This window comes from Dryobates pubescens, chromosome 11 (genome assembly GCF_014839835.1).
Source record: "Dryobates pubescens isolate bDryPub1 chromosome 11, bDryPub1.pri, whole genome shotgun sequence".
NCBI classification, from domain to species: domain Eukaryota; kingdom Metazoa; phylum Chordata; class Aves; order Piciformes; family Picidae; genus Dryobates; species Dryobates pubescens.
The window spans coordinates 22,892,611-22,918,530 of NC_071622.1; the positions used below are offsets into that span (position 1 = coordinate 22,892,611).

Below are 25,920 nucleotides of genomic sequence, written 5' to 3' on the forward strand. Positions count from 1 at the left end.
AAAACTAACTGCAGGCTTGTTTTGGGCTTGAGGACAGACAATTACTAAGCAAAATAATAAAGTCTTTATACTCTTTTTTGCCTTACCCATGTCTCACACAGTGAGCATTTTATTAGTAGTAATGATGTTCTTTATGGAGATCATTCAAGAATGGACAGTGCCATTATGCTAGGCACTGTAACTGGGAAAGCAGGCACTTAATGCTCTAGCAGCTTCTAGTCCAATTGGCAAAGCCTGAGAGGAATAAAAGTCAATCTGAATAAATACTATTATGTCAGTTAACACTACTCTCTTGCTTAAATTCCATTTTTACTGTGTTTGTCAGCATATTGCACTACTAACAAAGTAAAATAATACAGACACACCCAGAGAGAATCCTGCATGCTCAAGGGAAACCATTAAAATCGTCATTTATGAATGTTCCTTAGATAAGATTTCCGATACTCAGATGTAGCTTTATCTAAGTGAAGAAATAGTAAAAGTTTTTACTGTCTGCATTCCTGGAGACATTGTATCATTTGCATTGCAACCATATAAGACTTACTGTCTTGTTCCCAGTCCTTTTCACAACAAGTGGGATTTTTCTGGAGAAAAACATAGAATCAGATTGCTCTACTTTTTTCATCAAAATGCTACACATTACTTGAAACAGTGCTCCATGGAATTTTTTAACCTTTACTTTCATTACATACTACTAATGCAGTTACCTACTTCCTAGAGTTTCTCATTCTTAAACCTAGCTGGGGTCCAAAAGAGACCTAGTCCTGTTGGGATTGGAATGAAAGGAGATTTTGCTTTTCAATTCAATGACAGCAGAGTCAATCCTTCACTTTTTGTCATTCTCCACTGTTGCTTCCTTATTTTCTCTTTTTTTTTTCCTTTTTTGGGGGGGGCGCTGGAAGGGTTTGTTGTTTTTTTTTTTATTCATGGCTCTTGTTTCTTCATGGCTTTAGTTGTTCAGGAAATTTATGTAACAGTGGTCCTGATACCAAGACCTATGGCACTCCACCCTATTAATCTTTCCCTTTAATAAGACTCAGCTGTTTATTTCTCCCCTTTGTTTTATGTTTCAGCCATTTCTTTTTTAAAATTTTATTCTGTACTTCTCACCCATGGTTACCAAGTTGCCTTAATAGCCTCTTGTGATAAACAAAATGCCACATCTATAAATCTTTCTGTCTCAATTCATCCACTGTTTCAGTAGATCTGACCTTGAGAAGCTGTACTTGAGCTTTGAGGGGCCCCAGCTCTCATGTGAAAATGCAGCTATATCCCAGTCAGCTGTGTATTTGTACACTGTCGATCAAAGCCATATCCTCTGCTAACCCGACTGAACCTGCTGAGCTCCTACCTTCTTTGCTTTCTTCTAACTTTTCCTTCTTCCAGTCTAGTGGTGTTTTATTCCTTAAAAAGAGACTGATTACTGTACAAATGTTGTTTTAAAGGATGATAGTGGATGCATTTAAGGCAAAATGCTGGGCCAATTTTTACTTGGAATGTACCCACAGTACAGAAATGTTTGGGTTTTTCCTGTGGGATATTGTTGTTTTGTCTCTGCTGTCTTTGTACACCTACGAATCTGAAGTCCACTTTTTGTATTTTTGTGGGGAATTTTATCTTAATTGTATTTCAGTATATGATCTGTGATGTAATAGCAGTAAGATAGCAATGGGCATTTGAACTTCATTTGTGTCACTTCAGCAACAGGGTGATTACCAAACAGAATCCAGCATGAGAAACAAAACTAAGTAATACATTTATGTTTCTATCACTGTTTAATAATTAAAACCATTATCAAGTATCAGCAGAGGCGCTTTGTGTATGATTTTAAATTTCCTGCTGCTATTAATACTTATTGCAAGCTTAATTGCCCACTAGATTAACAAATTATTTGCACTTGAACAGAGAAGCAAGCTGCATTTAACTTTCACCGTGTTTCTGTAGTGCAGGAAAATGATACCAGACTGAGGGAGGGAAATAAAAGCTTTGAAGCTTCGTGTGGCAGACTTTAGTTAGTATACTTTTTCTTTGCCAGAGGTCCCTAGCATAGTTTTGGCAGCGTTGTGGGGTGATGTCACATGTTGCTGTAACCTAAACTGCAGTAATTCCTTATGCCTGCAAATGGGCAGGAAGGAGGTACTGATTCCTAAACTTTCCTTATGTTTAAATTGAGTGCCTCCAGCACAAACTGTGATATAAAATGCTTGTTAGAGGGTTGGGGGGAGAGGGGAGAGCAAGGGAAAGCCATTTGGTGCCTTTAAATGTTTTATAATTGTGAAGTCGGTTCCCCAGGCTGAACGCCTGAATGGAAGGAAGTGCTTTGCATTCTAATAGGTACTATTCTAAGGTTGTGTGTGCCATGTGAGAGGAGGGGCTACAAGATACCTTGTTTGTCTTGGAAACCTTCAGAAAATGCATTTTAAATTCTTAGATGATTTGGGGGAGAAAAAAAAATAAAGGCATTTGACCAGAAACCTTCTTTATTGTTCAGGTTTAGTTTGCACTATGGATAGCTTGGTTGCTACTGTCCTTTGAATTCATGAATGCAATTAATTAGCAATGAGACACTGCAAGTCTCATACCTTGCAGCATCACATGATACTGCAGGAGTAGGATCTTGACACAATTCACAATTGCACTTAATTCTGTAAGTAGTCTGGTAGGTATAAAGGGCACTGTTACGATGTCAAAGATTAGTCATCAGTTTGAATATCATCTTGAACTAGGATCTTACAATCACAAGTTACTGTACATATATTTTCATCTTCTAAGTCACTATAAATTGAAATTCTCTTTCTTTCTCCCTATAATATCATCTTTACAATTATTTTGAATTTCTTGGCTCATGGTAAACTATATTCTTTTAAATTTCTGTCCCTCTGCTTAATTGTATGCTGATTATGCTTAATTGTAAATTATTGATGTAACTTAAAAATAAGCCAAACTTTCACAGCAGGAATGATTTTGATACTCTGTATTTCAGTAGGATGTTACAGTCTTTGATTATTTTTTTTTTTTGCAGAAGTTGTTAGAAATATTGTCATAGGACTGTCTCATTTATTGTGAGGTATTTACAAATGTCTAATGTTGTTAAACAAGTAACATAGTGTTTATCAGATAGAACAGTTTAAGGAGGTATATTAAAGGGCAGAAAAATAAATGTAGTACTTTTTTTCCTGTCTGCTTATTTGCTGTGCATAGTAGTATCCTGATTTGTTACTAAGTTAAAAATTCTAGCAAGGTATGATAAGTAGTGATCGTCATTTCAATCGAGTTAAAGGGAATAGAAAGAAAATCATTTAAAACTGGTTCACACCAGCAATTCTTTGTACACTATTAACTGCTAAGATCTAGTCACAAAACATTATTCTGAGGAGAAAAGGTTTAGTGAACCCTAGAAATTGGATTTGATTTATGCCAGAAAATCTGCCTTTTCACTGCTTGAGATTTCTATGGAAGGAAGCCACAGTCTTTTACCAAATGGTTTCTAAGGTAACATCTTATAGCAGAGCATCTGAAACCAATTTGGTTGTTAATGAGAAATAGTTCTCACGGTGGTGGGAAAGTGTGGAGCAAAATAAAAGCCTTCAAGATTTGGCAGTCTATCTGTAAAAGCATTTAAATAAATGTGTGCTGCTGCTCTGCTTATGAAATTTTAACGTGAATTACACATTCGTAACTGCTTTTCAAATGTATAGATCACTTTCCAGAGTTGTCCTTTAACTGAGAAGGTCTGCGTGATAAACATAGTTGTGTGCAACAGCTGAATAATTTAAATAGCTCTTTCCAGCATGAATCTCTTTACTCCTACAGAAAAAAAATACTGAATTTTTATACTGATTATGTATTTTTGTTCACATTAGTGAACTAGTTAAATAGCATAGCACCCTACTGATGATGGATGGTACTTTGCAGAATTTAGTGATACATTCTGAAAAGTTTGTTTAGTACCTCCTTCTCTAAAGTTCTGATGACATAATTGTAGGTCAGTGACCAAAGATGTATGATCATTTTACAGTAGATCATCTGAATAACCTTTATGGTCAGAGCCTCTTTGAGATGGAGGGAATAGCGTGCTTCTGTCAACAATGGCCCATTGCCATTTTTTCCTTCCTCTCAGGAAGAGAGAAATCTAGCAGTTCTGTCTTCCCTTTCCCTGGATACATAATAAGCATGTAAGGGCTCTCTCTTACTCTTTTGCATTGCAGCAAAGCTGTATTCCTGCCTTCTGTTCTTTGGTGCTGTGTAGAGTTGCCCGAGTACAATCGCAGACCTTAAAATTGTGCTTGCCTGCTTTTCTTCCCCTGTTACTGAACTCTCATCAGCTTGTTCTGAGTCACCCAGGAGAAAAATAGTCCCAGAGAGATCCCTTTGCACTAATAATGGATCATACTTTGCAAAATGAATGAAAAAAAATTACCAAATAAAAGCTTTTTTTATTAAAAAAAATTATATCCATAATCCATACAGAGGCAAAAGAAACTTCATGGTGTAATCTTTAGACTACATAGGCTAGGTCTATTAACATTGTTTTGTTAGTACAGTGGTGTTATTTAGGAAGGTGAAAATACCACATACCCACATTTTCTGGCATTACAGCTGTACTGTATGTAAATGCTACAAAGACCTCTATTAGGAATTCTCTGGTGAATCTTATACCAACGTGTTGTTGTATGTAAGTACCTTCCTTACTGTGATGCTGGCAGGGTGGTTCTTGCTGTCCTCAGATTTGGAGAAGTGAATTCATGTCCATATTTCAACTTCTGTAGCTCAGATTGCACTGTATGTGTGCCCAACAGCCCCATTTGGCACCTGAGTTACAGCACTGCAGTGGCATTTGTGTCGTAGCATCACAAATTACAATAATTCCTGCAACTTTTAAACAGTTTCAGTGGCCTTGGGCGACCAAGATTTAGATAAACCTGTATGTTGCTTCAGTTCTGACCAAAGCACTGGTTACATAATACAAGTCTGTTCAGTATATTCCTATTATCATTGACTTTGTTCTACCTGAGTACTGATGTCAGATCATTAATCTTGGATATGATCTCTAAATATCCAGGCTGTGCTTTCATTAACAGGAATTATTCTAATATAAGTGATACTGATAATTTTAAGAAGCCAAGGTTATTCATGATGCAGAACATTTTTGTATATTCAGATAAATAATACTTTCACATTTCCACAAAGTCCATGAAGCCAAACTCCTGCACAAAGAGAGAAAAGGAGAGAAAGTAGGCCCTGATTCGCTTTTGAAAAGCTATTGGTGCTTTGGATCTGTGTGTAGTTCTACAGCTTCTGTGAAGGAGAGCAGAAAGCTTAATGAGGCTGAAAATCAGCTGAGATGGTTCATAAACTAGGCGAGGCAGAATAGTGTTGTGGTTTGGTAGCTGTATTACGTTTTGGTGTTTCAAAGGAAGGGGGCATGCTGATTTTTGTCTTGTTTGTCTTGGGTCGCTAGTTGGTTTTGTTTGTTTCCCCTGGAGCAACTGCAGTGTGAATAGGATGCTGCATTCCTAATAATTTCTGGAAGCTTTTATGGCTTACTAGAGCATGTTTCTCATCCCAGTTTTGATAGCAGTGTTCTTCAGGATATCAAGACAGATGAATAATCATGACAAAAACCCCCAACATAACCAATTAAGCCTGATTTTCAACGGATTTGTGTCCTCTGACCTATATACATGTTCCCACTACAATATCCTCGTGCCTCCCAACCAAATGTGAAATTGGATTTTGTCTATAAATGTGTACACTGTGAACAAAGAGGAAATCCCAGACATGTAAGAATGTTAATGTGTTCAAATAACGTTGTCTGAACTTAAAATGTAAAAAACTCCAGAAATTGAAGTCACTCCTCCTTTTGTCACCCTTCTGTGACTGTGAATTTTAACATTTAGTCACATGAGTAAACACAAGAAAACAGTGATTCCTAAAGTCTAGGAACTGTTACATTGGTGGCATAATTAACTTAGAAACCCATTGCTCATGATTAAGTTGACTTGCAAAGTGATAGCATTGCATTGTTGTTATGCTTTCATTTTAATTATTATTTTGTGCATCAGGACTGTTGTAGTTCATTTCTAGGCACAGAAATTGAGATAATTCTCTCCAGACTGATCTTGGTCTCTTGTTTCTTGTGAAATAGGTGTGTGTGCCATCACTGAATGAGGAACAATGAGAAAACTATTCTGCATTTTCCTTCTTCCACTCTCTCCCTCTAACTTAAAAGGGTTAAATGTTTAAAAGAGAGGGGGAAAAAAAGTTGTTTGTCCTAAATGTTCTTACTGAAATCCATTATGTATGAAAAGAGTGCGAGTCCATTTGCAAGACCTCTAAATGAACTCCATTCATTCTGTGCTTAGAAATGTCCATTCAGCCAGAAACAGACACAATAGTTACAACCTTGTTTATTTGGCACCAGTATCAGCTTATTAAAAGTGAAGGGATTGTTATGAAAAAGCATAGTAACTTTTCTATGCTAGTTATGTAATTCTTTAAAAGGATTTATTTGTTATCTGAACAGTGTAAGAATTGCATATGTGTTATTTGCACTGTAGTAACATTGCATTGATCTAAAATTCTTAAATGTTTGTGAAGATATTCAAATAGCTGTTTTAAAAACATAAGTTGATCTAGCTTGACTTACCTTGATGTGAAAGATGGTATAGGGCCGTGACTCAGTAATTTAGTGACATACAAATCATAATTAGTGGCTATGGAGAAACAAGGTTTGAAGATTTGTCTCTTCAAACATTAAAACTTTGTTTATGTTTGGAAGGTAAAATACTTATTATAAATCTATCAAAATTGTAGAAATATGTATATATTATCATCCCATCGCTCTAAAATCCATGAAGAGGATAAATCAAGTGAAATCAGGAATTCAGTACTCTGTAGTTTGTGGTTTATAAAATGGGAATTGTCCCATTGTGATGAGTAGTATGCCATAATCCTCAGATGTATGTGTGAGATTCCGGTTCATGTTACATTTTACTTTAAATTAATTGAAGTACTGAGGAAGATTGAAGAGGTGTCATTGGCTTTCCTTCTGAGATTAGGGATGAGCAGAAATGATAAGCATTTAGGAGAACCTGGCTTGCAAGTAGGACTTTTTTAAGTTCTTGGTTTTCCATGCATTGTGTGAGAAAGACTACATGGGTGCTCTGTATCCAGTTTAGGTATGGGAGGTTCTAAGAATGAGCTGTGAAAGTAACTGTGTTTTCATTTGTTTCATGTGTCTGTCAGTCTGGATGGCCATGTTAATTTCATAACATGCAGATAGCATTTGATGTAGAAAGACATGTTATGTTTGGCATGATAGAGGAAGGTAACAGCAGATATAAATTTCACTAGTCTTCTTTGACCTGGAGTCCTTTGTTTAGATTCAGCAGTAGCTGAAGACCCTGTTGCTGTCACAGCTGCACCACGGCCCTTCTGCCTTGACTTAGTGATGTAGCCATTTGCATGATGACTCTACTTTGTAGCAATGGGGCCTTTGCTAATCATCATCTCAGAAGGTGGCTTTGGTAGCTGACTGGAATTGACCGAGCATCTCCTCCAACAAACTGTAGAAAATACTGTGTGGGAATTGTGTGAATGAGGGTGAGTGGCTCATGGCAGGAAAAACAACTAACAGGAAAGAGTAAGTAGAAACATCATCCTCCTTTCTCTTACCCAGTTCTTTATCTGACAGTCCTCCTGCCGGTTGCTTTTCCTGCTGAGTCTCCTCCTTCTTCCGTCCTCTTGACATGCAAAATACACATCCAGTGAATACCTACACAGTGAGAGTTACAGTACTTTGTCTCTGAAAACCTCTGTATGCCTATTCAGGATTCCATTGTTTTGTTTACTGCTGAGCTTGGCATTATGTGAATTGCACCTGTGCTATGGCCCAGTCTGGGCTTGTATAATGCAATAATAGCTTGAAGCTATGAGGACTTCAGAGCAGAGGTCTCGGGATGTGTGTCTGGAAAGTAAATAATTTGTATTTTGTTTCTTGTTGTCAATATTTTAATCTGTAGATGTTATATTCCTATATGAAAATTAAGTGCCATATACTAATTTTCCATGAAGTATGTGCTTTCTCTTTGATTTATTTCTGATCAGTGTCAACATTCTAGCTTTTTACATATTTTCACATTTCTTTGCTATTAGGGAATGAAAATTGACTGAGAAGATTCAGTGACAGTATACAAGAAAAGCAAAACAGAAAGTAAAGAAGGATAAAATGTGTCCCTCATAACCCACTGCTGACAGTTCCCTTCTGATTTTGTTTGTTCAGGTACCTCCCATCAAGGTGGCTATTCCCATGATGCTGTGGTCCATGCATTGAAAAACTGTGGCATTCGTCATATTGACACAGCAAAAAGATACGGCTGTGAATCTCTTCTCCAAAAGGCTATCAAAGAGAGTGGTGTGAAGCGAGAGGACCTCTGGATAACTACAAAACTATGGCATAGTGATTATGGCTATGAAAACACAAAAAAGGCCTGCTTGGATTCATGTGAGAGACTTGGTGTTGAGTATCTTGGTATGAGTCTTCATAGCTCATTTATTGTGCCTGCCATGTGAGTTTTTGCAAGGATGGATGAATTCCTGAAAGAAAAGATAGATCACAGAAACCAATTTCTGCCTTTATTCGCACATTTGCAGTTTTCATGTCCGCTTTGTTCTCTAGGAAGTTGACATGCATATATTTGAGAGCACAGATTTTGCCTTCTTGTAAATTTTTTAGGAGGTCGGGATACTTTTTTCTTTTTTTTTAAATGGCAGATATCATTGTTAAATTGATTTGAGAAACTACTATGTGAGTTTCATCTAGTTTAATGAAAACACCTGAAACCTATGAAACAAGAATTCATAAACTTTACAGTAAATTATTGGTAGCAGAGTGACACAAATGCCTAATTTCTTCTGTGATCTGGTGCATCTCTTACTTGTAGGTCAATTAACTTTTAAAAACTCTGAACTGCCTTTGGTTTTGCCAGTCTGGTGCAATATATTTTGTGGAAAACACTTGAAGCTTCCTTAAGGCTTTAAAAGATTGAGTTAGACTTAATGCACTTGTAACTTAGTTGTTACTCCCTTATTAGATAGGCAAAGAGCTGCAATAATGACACCAAGTAATTCTTTGCAATGGATCATAGAAGAGGAGGTACCTGATGCCTTTTTTCTTTTAATGCTTTTGCTGCTTCTTTTCTAGCTGTAGCAATGAAAATGAAGTAGAGGTAAAGGAAGATCAAAGTAATAATCTAAAATAATGACACTGGTGGAGATAGTTAGATCAAGCATTCCTTGGTTATCAGCATATACACTATCAAACATTATCTGGTAGTCAGTGTTCTGAAAACCCTCACCCTGTCCCTCTGTTACCAATGAAATAAACTTTAATGAGGAAATGAATGGCTTTGGTGAAGTACAGATTTTCCAGAATTAATTGGATGGACTATTAATGCAGCAATAGAGGTGCTTTGCTTGGGTACTTTTCAAGATTAAAGGGGGGAAAAAAAACTGTAGCAGTTAAAGACTAAGGTATTTAATGTGTGTACATCTTTGGCTCCGTTCTTTCTGGGAATTTATCCCTTAACTTTTTGCATGGGTACAGAACAATACAAAACTAATTCAACTCTCCTTTTGTCTGTCCTGTGCAAAAACAGGTCTCTGCAAGGATACTTCATAATGCTTCAAGCCCTGACTTTCTTCTTTAACCAAAACATCTTTCCCCCTGTCTGCTGTTTCCTTATGTTTTGCTTGCTTTCTTTTTTTCATCTGCTTGCTATGGCACTGGTCCTGAATGTTGATGAGATGAAAATTTGACTCACTTCCAGGAAGTAATTTTTGCTGATTCCTTCTGGTACTGTAATTTGCTTTTATTTTCTCAGCCAGTGGTTAAAGTAGGCACTTAAACAGATACTCTGCTTGCACATTGCTGCTAGCAGAAATACATGAAACAAGGGGGAAAAAACGTATCTGAGAGCAAAAAATGCACAAATGCTGTCAACGTGTGAGTGAATCCTTGAAATAGCATAAACAGAACATGAGTTCATGAGATAGATTTAGTATATATGAATAAAAAGTGTTAACTAAGACAAAATAAGGAGTAGTACAAGTGCCTGTGCAGTTTTCTGTCACACCATTTTGTTATTGTTTGTGGGAGTTTTTTGTGTTCTGTTGGTTTGGGGTTTTTTATACCCTCACCTGTCTTCCCTACTTCTTCACCTTTCTTCTACTGATGTGGAAATGTCTGAAAAATGTATAAAGCTCTTCCTGAACCACCACTTAATCTGACATAGTGACCTAAATCAATGCTGGCTTCAGCTTGCTTTGACTTGATGATTTGTAAACTGTGATGGCTCAGGAAACAATTCACATGCAGTTCACTGATCTGTCAGTGAGGATGGTGACCTGCAAGAAGGATAGGATAGCAAGAAGACTAACAGTTTTGGCTGCTTGCATTTAATCCCTCTTGGATCAGCTCTATTGACCATTTTTGTTGTTACAGTCTGCACTCATGGAAGAGGTATGGTTGGGTACTATGTTTGTGTCCCTGCCCATGGCAGGGGTGTTGGAACTAGATGATCCTTGAGGCCCCTTCCAATCCTAACAATTATAGGATTCTATTATAGGGAGATATAAATATATATATATATACACACACACACACACTCTAGTGAAGTGGACCCTTAGAGGAGGTACAATACATGCTGTGTGTCATGGAGTTTGTAGAAAACATTGTGCTTTAGGGAGTCCTGCTTGAAAGCACTGAGCTGGAAGGTGCTGTTAAAGGATTTTCAGGCAAAAAGTGGCAGTATTATGAAATAAAGTTTTTTCAGCTGTTTCAAGAATGCTTAGAGTAAGAGCTTTTTATTGTAAATTGAGGCTTATTACAAGTCTAACAGAAGTAGCTGAAGTGCAGAAGATTGCTTTGAAAATCTGGCTACAAGCTTGTTGAACTAAGCTGTAGATATCCTAGCTCTGTTTTTATTCATACCTGCATTTTGTGTCCCTTTGCTGTGGGTTAGTCAATACCATAGAGAGGCCATGAAATCCATGACAAGAAAAGATTTGGTAATAAGTGACATTTTTGTCTAAGCTTATTCAGGCAAGTAAATTCTTTAGTTACAATTGTGCAAAGCTGGCAGCTCTTCTGTGAAACAAGAATGTTAAATAAAGGTAAATGAAATGTAATGAAATCAGAATTGCCTGGTTTCATTATATGATGTTAACTAAATATGTTGGTGTTCGCAGCATTTCTGTAAAGATCCCTGATTCATACAGAAAATGGATAGACCTAAAATAATACATCTGTGACATTAGACCTTTATGTTGGAGGGAAAGTTAGTAATTCGGAAGACTGCAAAAAGTAAAAACAGTGTGTGCAACTAGGCTCTTTGTTCCAAGGAAGGTAGTGTTAATTTTATGGTGGACACTGGAATCATCTTCCAAGGGAAGTGGTGGATTCCCCTCCATTGGACAGTTTGAAGACTCAGCTTGACAGGGTGCTGGGCCATCTCATTTTATCTATACCATTAGCCAAAAAGAATGGACCAGGTTATACTTGGGGTCCTTTCTGACCTGGCATTCTGTGATTCTGTAATGGACTATATAGACATCCATTCAGGCTGCATTAGAGATGGGAAATAATCTAACTGTAATTATCAATACTAGCAGTATATAGAATGCCAGCTGTTGAAACAGATAAACTGTTGAACACAATCACAGCTTTCTAAGAGAAAGTGTTCCATGTAAAACACAGGAAATGTTTCTGATAGCCATTTCTGGGGCAAGTGGTATGAGGAGATCAGTGTTCCAGGATTGTTATTTGAATCGGTAGGTTATAAAGCCACGAGTTGGTATTGTATGTGGGCAGTGGTTGTAACATACTCTGCCTTTTCTAAATCTGGTCCTCAACTAGCAGTCACAGTAAACCCATATGAAATGGCAGCAAATCTTGAAGGTTTGGCAGTAGCAGAATACATTCCTTGGGATTTGGATCAGACCTCCAGAGTAACTTCCTGAATGTGATGTATGGGTTACTGAATTCATAAACAATTCTGGTTTCCTTTTGAGTGTTCCGTATCTGCCACATTCAGGCAAATAAACCTATCACAAATCCACAACTGGAGTTGGACAAATGTTCTGCCAGCATATTCAATGGAACTGATGAATCCTGTGAAATATGAGAGTACACCCAGTTCAGATTGTCTCTTAATTATGAGCATTTTAAAAGATTGGCCAGGAGAGAGAACTACATCATGTGCATACTAAGTGCGGTGCTGAATAAAAAAAGCAGGGAAAACACAAATATTGCAGTAAGATAAGTATGCAAAACATTGAAAAGTATACTTGTGCTTTTAGGGTTCATGAGCCAGGGCTGCTCTTAACAGCTGTGGGTTTTCTAGTGAATTTTGACCCTGAATATTTGGTGGTTTTTTTAGTGTTGCACTAGTAATTTCAATGAATTGCGAACTCTTATTTCCATGACAACATGGAGTTGGCTTTAAATGTGTCAAATGTCCCTGTGCTTCTGAGTTTAAAGGAAATGTGTTGATTGTAGGTGCTGCAACCACTAAGATGTAATAAGCCACTCCTATTTTAAGTCTCTGTGAAAGCAGTTCACATGTTCATTTTAGCTTTCCTGCAGCGTTGCGTTTTGACATTTGAACTTCACGTGCTGACTTGCCACTGCACCACTGCTGCTTGGTTGTCTGTAAAGGATGCTTTAAAATGCAGGTAAAGACAAAATCTGATTGTGAATGTTTGGAGAGTTTTGTTGTCTCTTAAGTGCATCCTGGTACTTCAAATCATTGGACCTTTTTTGGTTTTGAGTTAAAATTGTATTCCAATCATGTATTTTAAAAATACCTCAAAGTACTGATGTAGCTACAAGGCATGACACTGTCATTCTTAACAGATAAAAAGGTAGTCAGTTTTTAAACATCTCCAGTGATAAATAATGTCTGTCATAATTACTAGAACCTTAAGCTATTTTGAGAAATAATTTAAAACTAATTTCTTGCCTCCAAAATGAAATAAGGAATGTTCTTGTAATCCCCCAGGAGGGGAAATATTTTAAGTTAAAAATCCTGTGGACGTGTGAATGCGTTTATAAATGAAGATGCAATCACAGACCTTGGTTTGTGAGTTGCTTACTGGTTCTATTGGCCAGGTACTATGGAAAGTTTTCTAACCTGCAATAGTGGTAAGCAGATCCTAATTTAAAAAGAACTATGCTTAGTTTATCTAAATAGAGTGGCAGCTCCATTGCTTGTTGCAAGGTACATTGTATTGCTTCTGCTTCTAGCTGTGCTGTGGTGATTTATGGATGACTGGAAGAAAGACTATTCTACTCTTTATCTCCAAGATAAGGTACCTTTGCCCCACATTTTTTGCAAACTCTTTCTGCACTTTGTGATCCAGTAGATGCTTTTTAGCCCTAGTGTGTGCATTTCTGTGAAGTAATTTTTATTTCAAAAGACACAAGATTGATAGGAGCATGACATACCTGATAGCAGCTTTCTAAAATGAAGGACCAATGGCTAATGATGTTCACAGTGAGGAGGTCTCAGACATCATGGTTTTTGGATTTTTTTTTTTAATCCTAGAATTGTTAGGGTTGGAAGGGACCTCAAGGATCATCTAGTTCCAACCCCCCTGCCATGGGCAAGGACACAAACCTAGTACTCAACCATCCCTCTTCCACGACTGCAGATTGTAACAACAAAAATGGTCAATAGAGCTGATCCAAGAGGGATTAAACGCCAGCAGCCAAAACTGTTAGTCTTCTTGCTATCCTATCCTTCTTGCAGGTCACCATCCTCACTGACAGATCAGTGAACTGCATGTGAATTGTTTCCTGAGCCATCACATCATCTAGTTCCAACCCCCCTGCCATGTGCAGGGACAGCTCACACTAGATCAGGTTGCTCAGAACCACATCCAGCCTGGCCTTAAAAACCTCCAGGGATGGGGCCTCTACCACCTCCCTGGCCAATCTGTTCCAGTGTCTCATCACCCTCATGGTGAAGAACTTGTTCCTAGCATCCAATCTGAATCTACCTATTTCTACTTTTTTCCCATTCCTGCTAGTCCTACAATTACCTGACACCCTGAAAAGTCCCTCCCCAGATTTCTTGTAGGCCCCCTTAAGATATTGGAAGGCCACAGACCAGAGTGATCTATGTGCAATTGTTTAAAAGTCTCATGAGTTACTGATATCAAAAAGTGCACAGTTGGCTCATGATTTTTGTGACAGACCCAAAATATTTGTTTTCTTTAATATATCCGTAGTGTACCTTACTGTTCAAAATTCAGTACTGTTCTTATGGGATTCTTTGTGTAAGCAAAATACTGTATTCAACAGTAACGCACACTAATGGGAAATGCTCTATTACAGTGAATTTAACTTTTACTTTTTCCTCTTAAATGAAGTTGAATTTGTATTTATAGAGGTGGAAAACTAATATAGCAGCCCAGTGGTATAGTAATCATTAGTGCAGTACTTAAAAGTGAATAGGGAAAAAAAAAATATGCCAAGGGATCTGTGTTTCCAGAAAGTAGTGCTGTATATGAATTGTGTGGTGCATTCAAAGAACAAAAAAATCTGCTCTATTTTTTTTTTCCTTATTTAACTGTATCTTTGAACTGCCCAAAAAGGAATATTACAGAACACAAAGACAATGAGCACATCAGTTGTGCGTTTATTTCCTTTTCCTGTTTCATGTTGGACTAATGAGTGTGGCAAAAGCCACCGCCTCTTTGACCAGGATGCTTGCAGTTTAATCTGCAGTTAGAATTTAAATGGAATGGAATTGTTTCTCCTTCTGAATGTCAAGCAGTGCCTACAAACTTACAAGGGAGTTACTGAACCTATAATTTTTGAATTTGGAACTCTGGGTCTAAGACATGTAAATCTTTTGTTTTTAAACAATTTGTGTTGGAAATGCTTCCTTTTTTTGGAACAGAAGGATCGTTTTCTTGCATGGAGACAACACACAAAAAAACCTTTCCTGATAAGCCAGTTTAAGTGATTGCCTAGATAATTTAATCAGCAGTAAACCTTAATTGTGTTTGAAATTGTGCTGATATCTCATAAAATGTTGTAAAGCATAATTTTTTTCCCTTAAAATATAAAAAGGAGGAAAAAAAAACCACAAATGCTGCCACACAATTGTAGAGAGAGAGGGGGAAAAAAAGAAACAACAAAAACCTGCATGCAAGATTGGGCTGTAATTTTCAATGGAAATTAACAAATGGAGGTATTCTTTAGAAAGGAAAAAAACAGATCCACTACAGTTCAGAACTAGTCCAATTTTAATTCCAGTGACCAAAATCCCCCGTTAGCTCCCTTTGGTTTATATGAGGCTTGTTACTGTTAAAAGTTTATTAAGTCCATCTGTGACTCAGAAATTCTGTTTGCAGTGATGTAAACCTGTGTGCAGCTTCTGATACCTTAGCTGTTAATTAAATGTTTTAGTTATTAAATTTGAATGGATGTGTATGGTAGTGATCATGGGGTAGTAATTGTAACTATTTTCATCATAATATGTTAGGGACCATTATGGATGGAAAATGTTGCTTCACGTGGTTTGGTATCTGTTTTTTCTGGACACTGTAATGAGTAGTCTGGTTCTGTTTCTCTTTTAGATCTTTATTTAATGCACTGGCCTGACACACATGTTCTGGGCAAAAGCAACCGAGAGGTCCGAGCTGAAACCTGGAGAGCTATGGAGGAGCTCTATGAGCAAGGTGATATCATAATGAAACCCTGTCTTGGCAGAAGGATTTGTAGGACATTTGGGGATGTAGGGAGTTGATAGCGAGAGATGTTCAAAAATGTAATTTGAACTGGATGCTCATGTTTCAGTGGGATTTGGGTGTATGAATTATGTGAATCTCTGAAATCACAGCATTAGCATTTTGGTAAGTTTAAATGAGAACTTTCTGTTGCTTGTACGCAAAACATTGTCAAGTTCTGCCCATGAGACTAACAGTGTTGTGCATACTTTCTTGAGGAAATTTGTGGATAACATTGAAATGTGTATGCCACTACAGAACGTCTTTGTAGTAGCCTCCTCTGTTTTAAGTATAAATCGTGCTAAGTTTTACTTCTTTCAGATGTTTTTTGATGTCATTTTCCAGTCTACCATATGCAGTGATATTTTGCAGATCCATTTGTGCTTTTAAAAAGGCCAACAAAACATAATGACTAAATGAGGAACAAATACTCAACTGCAGATTCTTTGGTGCTAAATTTTGAAAAACAAAAAAATCCAAGAAAAGAGCTAATAGAATAGAATTAACCAGGTTGGAAGAGACCTTTGAGATCATCACATCCAACCTATCATCCAACACTATCTAATCAACTAAACCATGCCATAAAGTGCCCCATCCAGTCTCCTCCTAAACACCTCCAATGATGGTGACTCCACCACCTCCCTGGGCAGCCCATTCCAATGGCCAATCACTCTTTCCGTGAAGAACTTCTTCCTAACATCCAGCCTAAACCTCCTCTGGTGCAGCTTGAGACTGTGTCCTCTTGTTCTGGTGCTGGTTGCCTGGGAGAAGAGACCAACCCCCACCTGGCTACAACCTCCCTTCAGGTAGTTGTAGACAGCAAGGTCTCCCCTGAGCCTCCTCTTCTCCAGGCTAAGCAACCCCAGCTCCCTCAGCCTCTCCTCACAGGGCTTGTGCGCCAAACCCCTCACCAGCTTTGTTGCCCTTCACAGCTTCTTGGTGCACTGTGAACTGCAGTTTATATTCAGAACAAATGGCAGAGTAGACGGCCTCAGTCAAAATTTATCATGTAGATTTAAGAGGAAGATTTTGTACCTCAAGTATGCATCATTACTAGAAATAGCGTTGTAAGGTAAGATTCTCTCAGGCAATGTGGACCACCCTGTTTGCGGCTTCAGAGCTCTACAGACAGGGAGAACACTCATTGGATTAAGGAGTCTACCTGCTAACCCAGACCTGAAATTGTGCAACTGTCCTGCTACAATCACTGCAGCAATGACAGGCTGTGCCACTCCCGGTTTTATCAGAGCCGTAGATAAACCTGTTCTCTTACATTTCCAACTTCAGTTGCTTTTGGTCTGCCTCTGGAAACACAGAAGTAAATTATCTTTGATACATCTTTTGTTCTTGCTCTATATGGTAAACATAAAGGAAATTGCAAACGAGCATTTTCTGCTATGTAAGAGATTACAGCATTCTGGGGTTTAAGAAGCACTTCACTGACTGAATGTTTTAAGGCATCAAGGACTTTTAAGTCCAAGGATTCAACAAGGTACTTCATCTTTGATAATTTTTTCCCTGATGAGTGTTTAAGTTAGTGCATATCATTTGTGTGTAGGTACGTTGTCCTAACTTGCCAAAAGGTATTTTCACCTTTCATTACTATTCCTATCATAGTAGCTTTATTCTGCTTTCACATGTGTGTTTGATCTTGCCTGTCTTGCGTAACTTTCCTCTCTTTATCTTCCTAATGAGAAAGACAGTGAGCTATTCAAATGGTCTTTTTAATCATTTCTCTATATTCACAGGTCATTTGAGTGCAGGTATTTGAAAATCTCATTCTTTCAACTTCAATTTAAATACAGGTTGATATTTATTCTGCAAAATTCCACTTAGCTGGGGCAAGCAACATTTTAAAATAATGCAAATTATTGATATTATTTTTCAAAATTGTTACTATTGATTACCCTAGGAGGAGTGCAAATAAACTGTTGGCACCCAAGAGATGGGTAGATTCAGATTGGATGTTAGGAAGAAGTTCTTCACCATGAGCGTCATGAGATATTGAAACAGATTGCCCAGGGAGGTGGTAGAAGCCCCATCCCTGGAGGTTTTTAAGGCCAGGCTGGATGTGGTTCTGAGCAATCTGATCTAGTGGGAGGTGTCCCTGCCCATGGCAGGTAGTTGGAACTAGATGATCTTTGAGGTTCTTTCCAACCCTGACAATTCTATGATTCTATGACTGTGAAAGTCTTTGATAAAGATTTTTTTGTTAAAGACTGTACGAAGTTTTAAATTGGTTACGATGGCCACAAGCTGGTACAAGAACATAAGAGAAATCCTAGCATCAGCATTCATAGCTTTGACAGAATGCTGGGGGGTTCTTGTGTCATGTCTACAAAGATAGATTCAACTAGGTTCATGTGAGATCCAGCACATAGCAGCTAAGACACAGGGCTGCATTAGCACAACTTGCAGGCTTCAGGCCTGAGGTGTCTCCTCACCCAGCTGAGGAAAGACCAGAGATTTTTTTGAGTCTGTGCCCCTCTCTAGGTCAGCATGCAGTATTTGTTAAGACTCAGTCCTCGGATAATAAAAACTGCATGACGGGGGAAAAAAATAGAATAAATCTGAATTAGTTTTCAACATTATTAAGTATGTATCTTGGGGAGCAGAAGACTTGCATGAAAAAGTTAAAACTTCCTCAGATTGTAATGATCCAGTTTTAGTGAACTACTGAGTCCCTCTGGTTGTAGAAGAAATGGCTTGCTATCTGTGCTCTTAATGAAGGTTTGGAATTGAGCTGTAACACAGAATGCTATCGTAAATAGAAAATAATAGGTTGGGATGATGAGAGAGATGCTTTGCAATCACTGAAAAATCCCTCGTGGCTTACACTATACCGGGTTTGTGTTTCATCAAAAGGAATTTGAGGTTAACATTTTTCAAAAGACTCTTTTGTCCTGATATAATTTGAACTGAAAACATGAACAATTTAAAATAAGAATCTGAACAGAATCTTCTGGAGATCTCCATTTGATTACTTACCATACTGAAGTTTTGAGCTGCACTTCTTGGATCCAGTGTGCATTGTATCTTTGGAAACTAAACTGAATCTGGTTACTGTCCCAAGGTTTAGGATCGCACTTGAAAGAAAGATTCGTATTTTAGCACTATTTTCACCCTTATTCACTGTTCAATTGTATAATGCAACTGAGCAGCTATCTCAAGATCTCCCTTCAGGTTAAAAATTTCCCAGAATCATGGCCATTTGTCTTACGATTTTTCATGAGGGAGATTGTGATACATGGGAGTGCATCCCCAAAAACACTCACAGGGATTTGAAGCCACTGTTGTCCTTTAGTGCAACAGTATGACTAATACGTTTATTATCTATGGAAGTTTTTACCTTTTCAGGTGTTTTAATCCCTCTGGGCTGTATCTGGAATGTGATGCTGTGTCTTTCTGGTTTGCCCTTGAGATACAGATGCTTTTTTTTTTGCTAAATATGTTCATCTTTTGTTTTCTCTTACGTAAATTTTGCACTATGCTCTAGAGTCTACTAAAAGTCCTGCCTACATCTTTCCCTCTTCAACCTGAAATTTGTGTATTTTTACCCTCTGCCCTCTGTTCCCTACAAATGAGGCAAGGCTAGCTTGCTTTTTTTAGTATTTCAGTTGTATAGCCAGAGCCCAGACATAAAATCTTCTGGCTTCCCTTCATATTCTTCCAAGGAAAAATGTCATACAGCCCTGGTCAACAAAGGCAGATACATTTACAGTGGTATACAAACCTACAACAGTTGGTTCATTCCAAAAGATGAACCAAAATGTATAAATAGTATGTGCATTTCTCCCAAGTCCTACAAAAAGTCCATTTGGAACACTCACTCTTTGTGTTAGTGAAATGTAACACTGCTTCATTTGTGAGATTCACATGCTGGGTGAGAAATGATCTGGTGTGGAGAGTTCTAGTTTGTCTTACAGTCTGTCTTCCATAAGTCTTCAAACGTTGGGGTATGCATGCATTTAGGCCCAGCCTTGCTTTTCAGTGGGGAAACTGCCATCTCTTACAGTAGCTTGGCGATCAGAATTCTGCATCTGGTCTTGGTAGTCAGCCCAGATGATCAGAAGATTTTTCTAACAGAAAATCATTGCATCTCCTTTATGTAGAGAATTAGGAACAAATTAATAGGGGAAGGTGATTACTATTTTTCTTCACTGTTTTTTCAGAATTGTAGTATGTACCTGATAGTATATGATAAAGGCACTACCTGCATGAAAAACTCCTATGTAAAATTGCTGGATGGTAGGCCAAGTGATAGCTCTTTGTTCGCAGCAGGAAAGATCTTATTGTTAAGCTGATTTCTAGTAGCTGAAGACAACAGTTTTAAGAATTAGTTTCTTTAAATGCTGTTATGCCTGAGCTGCTGCTCTGTTTTTTGGTTGGTGTAGGGGTTTTGTTGTCATTCTTGTTGGCTTGGGGGGGGTTGTTTGGGTTTTTTGTTGTTGTTTGTTGTTTTGTTTGTTTATTTGTTTTGTTTATTGCTTTGTTATCTAACTTGTTAATCTGCTCCAGTTTGGAGCTGTTTTCACAGGAGCTGAGTGACTCCATTGCTGTATGTCCATCTGTCTTAAGACTGCAGTAAGAGTAAAGAAGTCTCTCTGTACTGCAGTGCTGAAAGGTGGAGAATTCTATATGTGTGTTTGTTCAACACCCTGCATATGTGTTTTCCTTTAAGGAGTTATGGGATAAACAATTCTGAGGGAAAAGGGAGAAAAGTTTTGGTCAGTGACACATTGGTGTATAATAACTGGCTCTTTCTGTTGTAACAGCTGAAATCAACTAGGATTCTTGTAATATCAAGGCTATGGTTTGAATTTTTGTGGTCTCATACATTGTAATTTTGTAGAACTAGCCTCTCAAATAACTCGGGACAGAGGCCAGACTGCCTACAGAACTCATTCCAAGATACATACATTGAGTCAAATATTCCCTTGACAGCTGCAACATTCTTGTATAGGCATTTGTCTGCTGGCAGATGAAAGCAGTGTGGCAAGCTGCTTTGACATCATGAATAGTCATTATATATGCTCACTGGTAATTGGTCTGTTCCTGGCAAAATGACCCTTTCCATATGCAGTGTCTTTAATGACCGTGATTTTGTGGCTAGCCCATCATCTTGGCAAGCTTTTTGTACACACATGCACATGATTACTTCTCTTTCCATCTAAAAACGCTGGGAAGAATGAGGGCCTCCAGCCACCTTCTGCATGAAGGAGTAACATGGTGAGGCTTCTGGATTCAGGTCCCACTGGCGCTCAGTGCCATTTTACTAGAAGTGAAATCTTTTGCTTGTCTTTTTAGTGCAAGCAGTGCAGCTCATGCCTACATGAAATACCCATACTTAGATGAGAAACTCCTTAAGGTGTTAACTTATGATTTTGTTAACCATGGAGAAGCACTCTTCAAAATAAATACAATTATTCCATGAATATGTTAGTTTAATAGTCTTCATGTATAATTTGAAGAGAGTCCCATTAAGGACCAGAAACTGTTTTACTCAGTAATTGAAGCTATGTCACTATGTTACTGGAAAAAAAAATTGTTTTCCCTAGTTCAAAATGAAAGAAGAAATTTCATCAACCTTAATAGCATTCTTGTCCTTTTCATCTTTGGGCACAGACCAATGCAAGCATCATCTTTTCTTCCTCCATTTTCTATCAGCTGTTAAAAATATGAGTGAGGGCTCGGTGTGAGTGGCACAAACTTCCAGTACATCCTTTCCAAGGTGACACATTCTGCTTTTATTCTAATGAAAAAATAAAGCTATGTTTGTATTGTCAAAGGATAAGCAGCTGGCAATTCATAAACATTTGTTATACCTCCACAAAATATTTCTGTGGTGTTTATGTTGGTAGAAGTCATATGTGAGTGTGCACACTTAAGTTGCACCAAACTTTTGATGAGTAAAAGCAAGTAACTAATTTTCTGAGCAACACAGCTTTTGCACATTGACAGTAGTATTGTCTTTGTACAGATGAAGACATCCCTTGAACTTGTTATTATCAAAAACACAGTTCAGAGATGTGTTTTCATGGGTTGAAGGTGGTTGCAGTTGTGAGGATGTTGGTTGCACCCCACCCTGTTGATCAGATAAGATAGCAGTTAAAGACGTATGCAAAAAAAGAAAAAGACAACTGCACATTTATGTTGAAGATCATGAAGAAGGCTTTGTAACATGCTGTAGAATAAGGCATTTTGGTGCAGATGTAGAAGCAGGACCAAATCTGAACTGGCATGGCTGTCTATCCCCATTTGTTATGTTTTGCCTCTGGGGTTTGGTTGGTGGTTTGTTTTTTTTGTTGTTGTTTTGGTTTTCTTCTTTTAAAATCAGTTCCAAATGTAAAGATTAGCCCTCAGACTTCTTTGTTTCATGATTTATTGGAGTGTATGGTTTCTGCTTTTTCTGCTACCAAGTGAATCCCTTTTCTCGAAGAGTTAGATAAATCTTTTGGCTTAACTTATTAAAGCAAATGTACACGTTTGTGTACCCACACAAGTGCCTAGAGGTCCCAGTGTGAATATATGAACTTCTGGGAAGAATGCAGTGCTGATGTATATTTCACAGTAAAGTCCATGTCTGAAATAACCTCTTGTCTTAAGAAGTCATATCAGTGGTTGGGGGAAAAGTCATCATTTATCTGGTTTGCATATGTTGAATTCAAGCTGTAGATTCTTGGCTACTGTAAAACAGTATTGCTTTATTGACATCAGCTAGCTCACTGTTACTCATACCAGCTGGGAATCTGGTGTCACATCTGATGCGGAAGTCCAAAAAGTGTCCCAGTTCAGGAAGCTATGCTATCAATAGTTGCAGTGAGGACAAACTAGTTAGATTCTAACTGTGATCTCAGTAACGCTTTCAAAAGGCTAGTTTTAAGGGTACATATTCTAATGGCCTTTAAGTATTTAGCTGGGTTGCTGGTAATTTTGATCACATTTTCACAATATAGCATGTGGTGGCAATATTTATTTAAGGTTGGTGGGATTGATTGTATACGGTGTTGCTTTTGCAGTTTTGTTTGTCTGGCTGTTTAGGTGCAGCTGTATAAAGTTCTAGATACAAAAATGTATTTTCAGCCTTTTTTTAAGCCTGTTTTCTGTTCACAGTGTAATTGTGCATGCTTAAAACTAAAATAAGAGAAAATCCGTAAGAATACAGGGCATTGATTCAGTTTTGAAAACAAGTGATAAACAGCCTTTTTGGTGGATATTTTGTTAATCTAATCTAGCTTGTAATGTTAGCTCAAGGGAAAAATATATTAACTAAGACAGTGTTGCATTGGAGTAGTGAGAAGGCGCAGCCAGGGTCAAAGAGCCAGGACACATTAAGCTAGTGTGGCTGTATTGTGCTATTGAGTTGGTCTTTGAATAGCTGTGTGAACTGAATGTTTCAATCACAGAGGCTGACTTCTACCCATGTCCCTTCTCCTGTTTATCATGGTTCACAGGTGATCTGTAGCAGGAAAGCAATTTTAAAGAGTGGATAAGTACCTATACTGAAGTCGTGAATAGGATAATAAGAAACCCTTTGCAGGAGGAAGCAATGATTTTTTGCCACAGTATCCTGTGTGTCTTAGGGCACTTAGGCTTTTAATATCTATGGTCTTTTAGTCTGTGAGATGGGAATGACTTATTTCATAGATCTCAAACTTAATTCTGTATTGGCTCTGTCAAAGTCACCTGTTTTATTTATCAAGGCTTTGGCTTGCAATCTGCATGTGAGGCACACTCAGCCTACAGCTTTGATTTAGCAAGCTGTGCTGAAATCAAATCTTGCATGCTCTCTGTGAGTAATACCATTTACCCACAGAGAAGTTCTTAGTGTGCTTATCAGAGAGAATGTGGACCTTTCCAACCTGTGTAACCTTCTTTAACAATGATACAGTTACTGCAGCTGACATCTTGTGAAAGTGGATCCATTTCTGGTTTTATTCTGTGGCCTCAATAGAACATGTAACAGAATGGGCACTGTTCACTGGACGTGGGAATTCTTCCTTGCTCTGACTCATGTAGAGCATTAGGGAGGGGGAGGAAAGTGGGCTCCACAAACCTAGCATCCACTTATGCCATTTTAAAAAACCTTTATAATCTGAACTTTGGACCTTTAATATTCTGGAGGATATTTAGAAGTTTGATAAAAGTGCATAGCAGTGCTAGAGAAAGATAAGGTTCACTATTGTACTAAAACAGTGCTGTGGTGCCAAAACAGTGTGTTTATGCTTTTTTTGTTGTTGTTGCAAGACTAACAGTGCCTATCAAACTTTGAATAATTTGGTATTGTACTAAATAGAAGAAAAAATAGCTAATCTAGATTGCCATTGGAAAAAAAAAAAAAAGCTTTAAACTTAATAGTCAGTCTATTAACATGATGTGTTGCTGCACAGCAGCTGGGAGTAATACAGTGTGGTGAAACTACCCATGTGGTGGAGGCCAAGAGTTTTTGGTATAGAAAATAAAAGATGGTACATTTTCCCCCTTATAATCAACCATTGTTTTGCCAATATGTTTTCTAACGTGCCTTGCAGTTTCATGATAATTTTTTAAAGCTGGATGGAGGTTTCTGTTCCACCATTGTGGTCACTCAATTTTTAGCATGCATAAAAGAAGCGTGGTTGCCAAGTTTTCCTTCAAGCCTGTGAAGTCGGAGTCGCAAGGAGTAGGACAAAGCCTCAGTAAGCTTTGGGAGCTAATGGGGGATTGCAAACTCTTTGTTTATTGCACCTGGCACTTTTTCAAAATGTGCTTTGTAGGGGCCAAACCACTCATTTCCTCAGGCAGATAAGGAGGATGCTTTTGCTCCCTGCCTCAAAGCTTTCTGAGGGCAGAGAAGGCAGTACCTTCTGAAGGGATTGGAGTTAACACATTGAAAACTTGTCTCAGAAGACTAGTTGAACTGGTTACATTAAAAAGAAGTTAGGACTTTAAAAGCAATGAAGTTGAAATAAGGGGTTCTAATTTTACCAAAATTAAATATATGGATTCATGTAAGTGAAATGTTTTAATAGTGTTGTCTTTTGGGGAGGAAAAAAAGAAAAAGGAAACTCCAGTTATTCTTTCTCTGTTGTCTGGGACAATGTTTACTTTCTTGGCAATTTTGAATTTAGAGTTCTCTGTACAACATCTCTTAACACAGGAATGCCACGATACTGATTTTACTAAGAATAACTCAGATGACTTAAGACAAAACATAACTGATGAGAAATTTCTTGATGGGAAATCTAATGAAAACTCAACAATTAATGGAATGGGACTATGACACAAACTTCAAAATCTCCTATGAGAAGTATACTAGAAGCAAAATATCTTAAAAATATACTGTAGGTTGGTGGGGAAATTGAAGCTTTCTGTGGAAGTAGACAAGTTTAATGAGCACTTTCATCTTTCACGTCTGTGAGCGCTGTTTTATTTCAGCCTGAAATAAAAGCTTTATTCTTCAAGGGCAAGAGCAGCATGTTTTCTGAAACTCCTTAGCTTTTAACAATGGAGTATAATATTTTGGTTGACCATTGTGTTAAAACTGAAAGTGTTTTTCTGACTTGTTTTGGCGTAATGATTTGTTAGCGTTGGCACTCCAGCGTTGTTTGTCAATATAAGCCAAAAGCCCAGGTTTTGCTCCTTCTGGAAGACTACATAGAATTCAGGCAAATCTCTATAGTGCAGGTTATAACCTCATTATGTTCTACAACTTGAACAGTGATAACTTCTGTAAGGGGAAATTGGTGTTTTAGTTGCTGATGTATTGTTCTCCCTGGTAGGTGTGCAGGTTTTGCTGCTGTGCTTCTTTGTCTGCTTCTGCTGCTAAAACAAGTGAGAGCAGCACAGCAGTCAAATTGCCTGTATTTATACAGTTATTGCTTTTCTAATGGTAAACTGATTTTTCTGGCAGTTTTTAAAGGCATTAACAATCTGTTTATAATAATTACCAATAAACTGTAACTTCACTTTCAAAGTTTCACAAAAGGCTAGAGAATTTTGTTTTATCCAGGTAAATCTAACCTGCAAATTCAAGTTTGCCATCGTACAGCTCATATTTTTACATGCCAATTTACAGTATACTTGAGAGGTTTTTGGTGTGCCAAGTTGTTGTTTTGTGTTGTTTGTTTTTTCAATACATAA

General features: G+C 37.8%; 1 protein-coding gene across 1 annotated transcript in view; it reads left to right on the forward strand.

Moving 5' to 3' along the window:
• The first annotated feature begins 7,275 nt into the window (after window positions 1–7,275).
• LOC104304618 (uncharacterized oxidoreductase ZK1290.5) overlaps window positions 7,276–25,920 on the forward strand; it is a 30,648-nt gene continuing 12,003 nt past the window's right edge. The window contains exons 1-3 of the mRNA XM_054164959.1: window positions 7,276–7,330; window positions 8,285–8,533; window positions 15,649–15,750. Coding sequence (XP_054020934.1) covers window positions 7,276–7,330; window positions 8,285–8,533; window positions 15,649–15,750 — 406 coding nt within the window. The remainder of the gene's footprint in view (window positions 7,331–8,284; window positions 8,534–15,648; window positions 15,751–25,920) is intronic.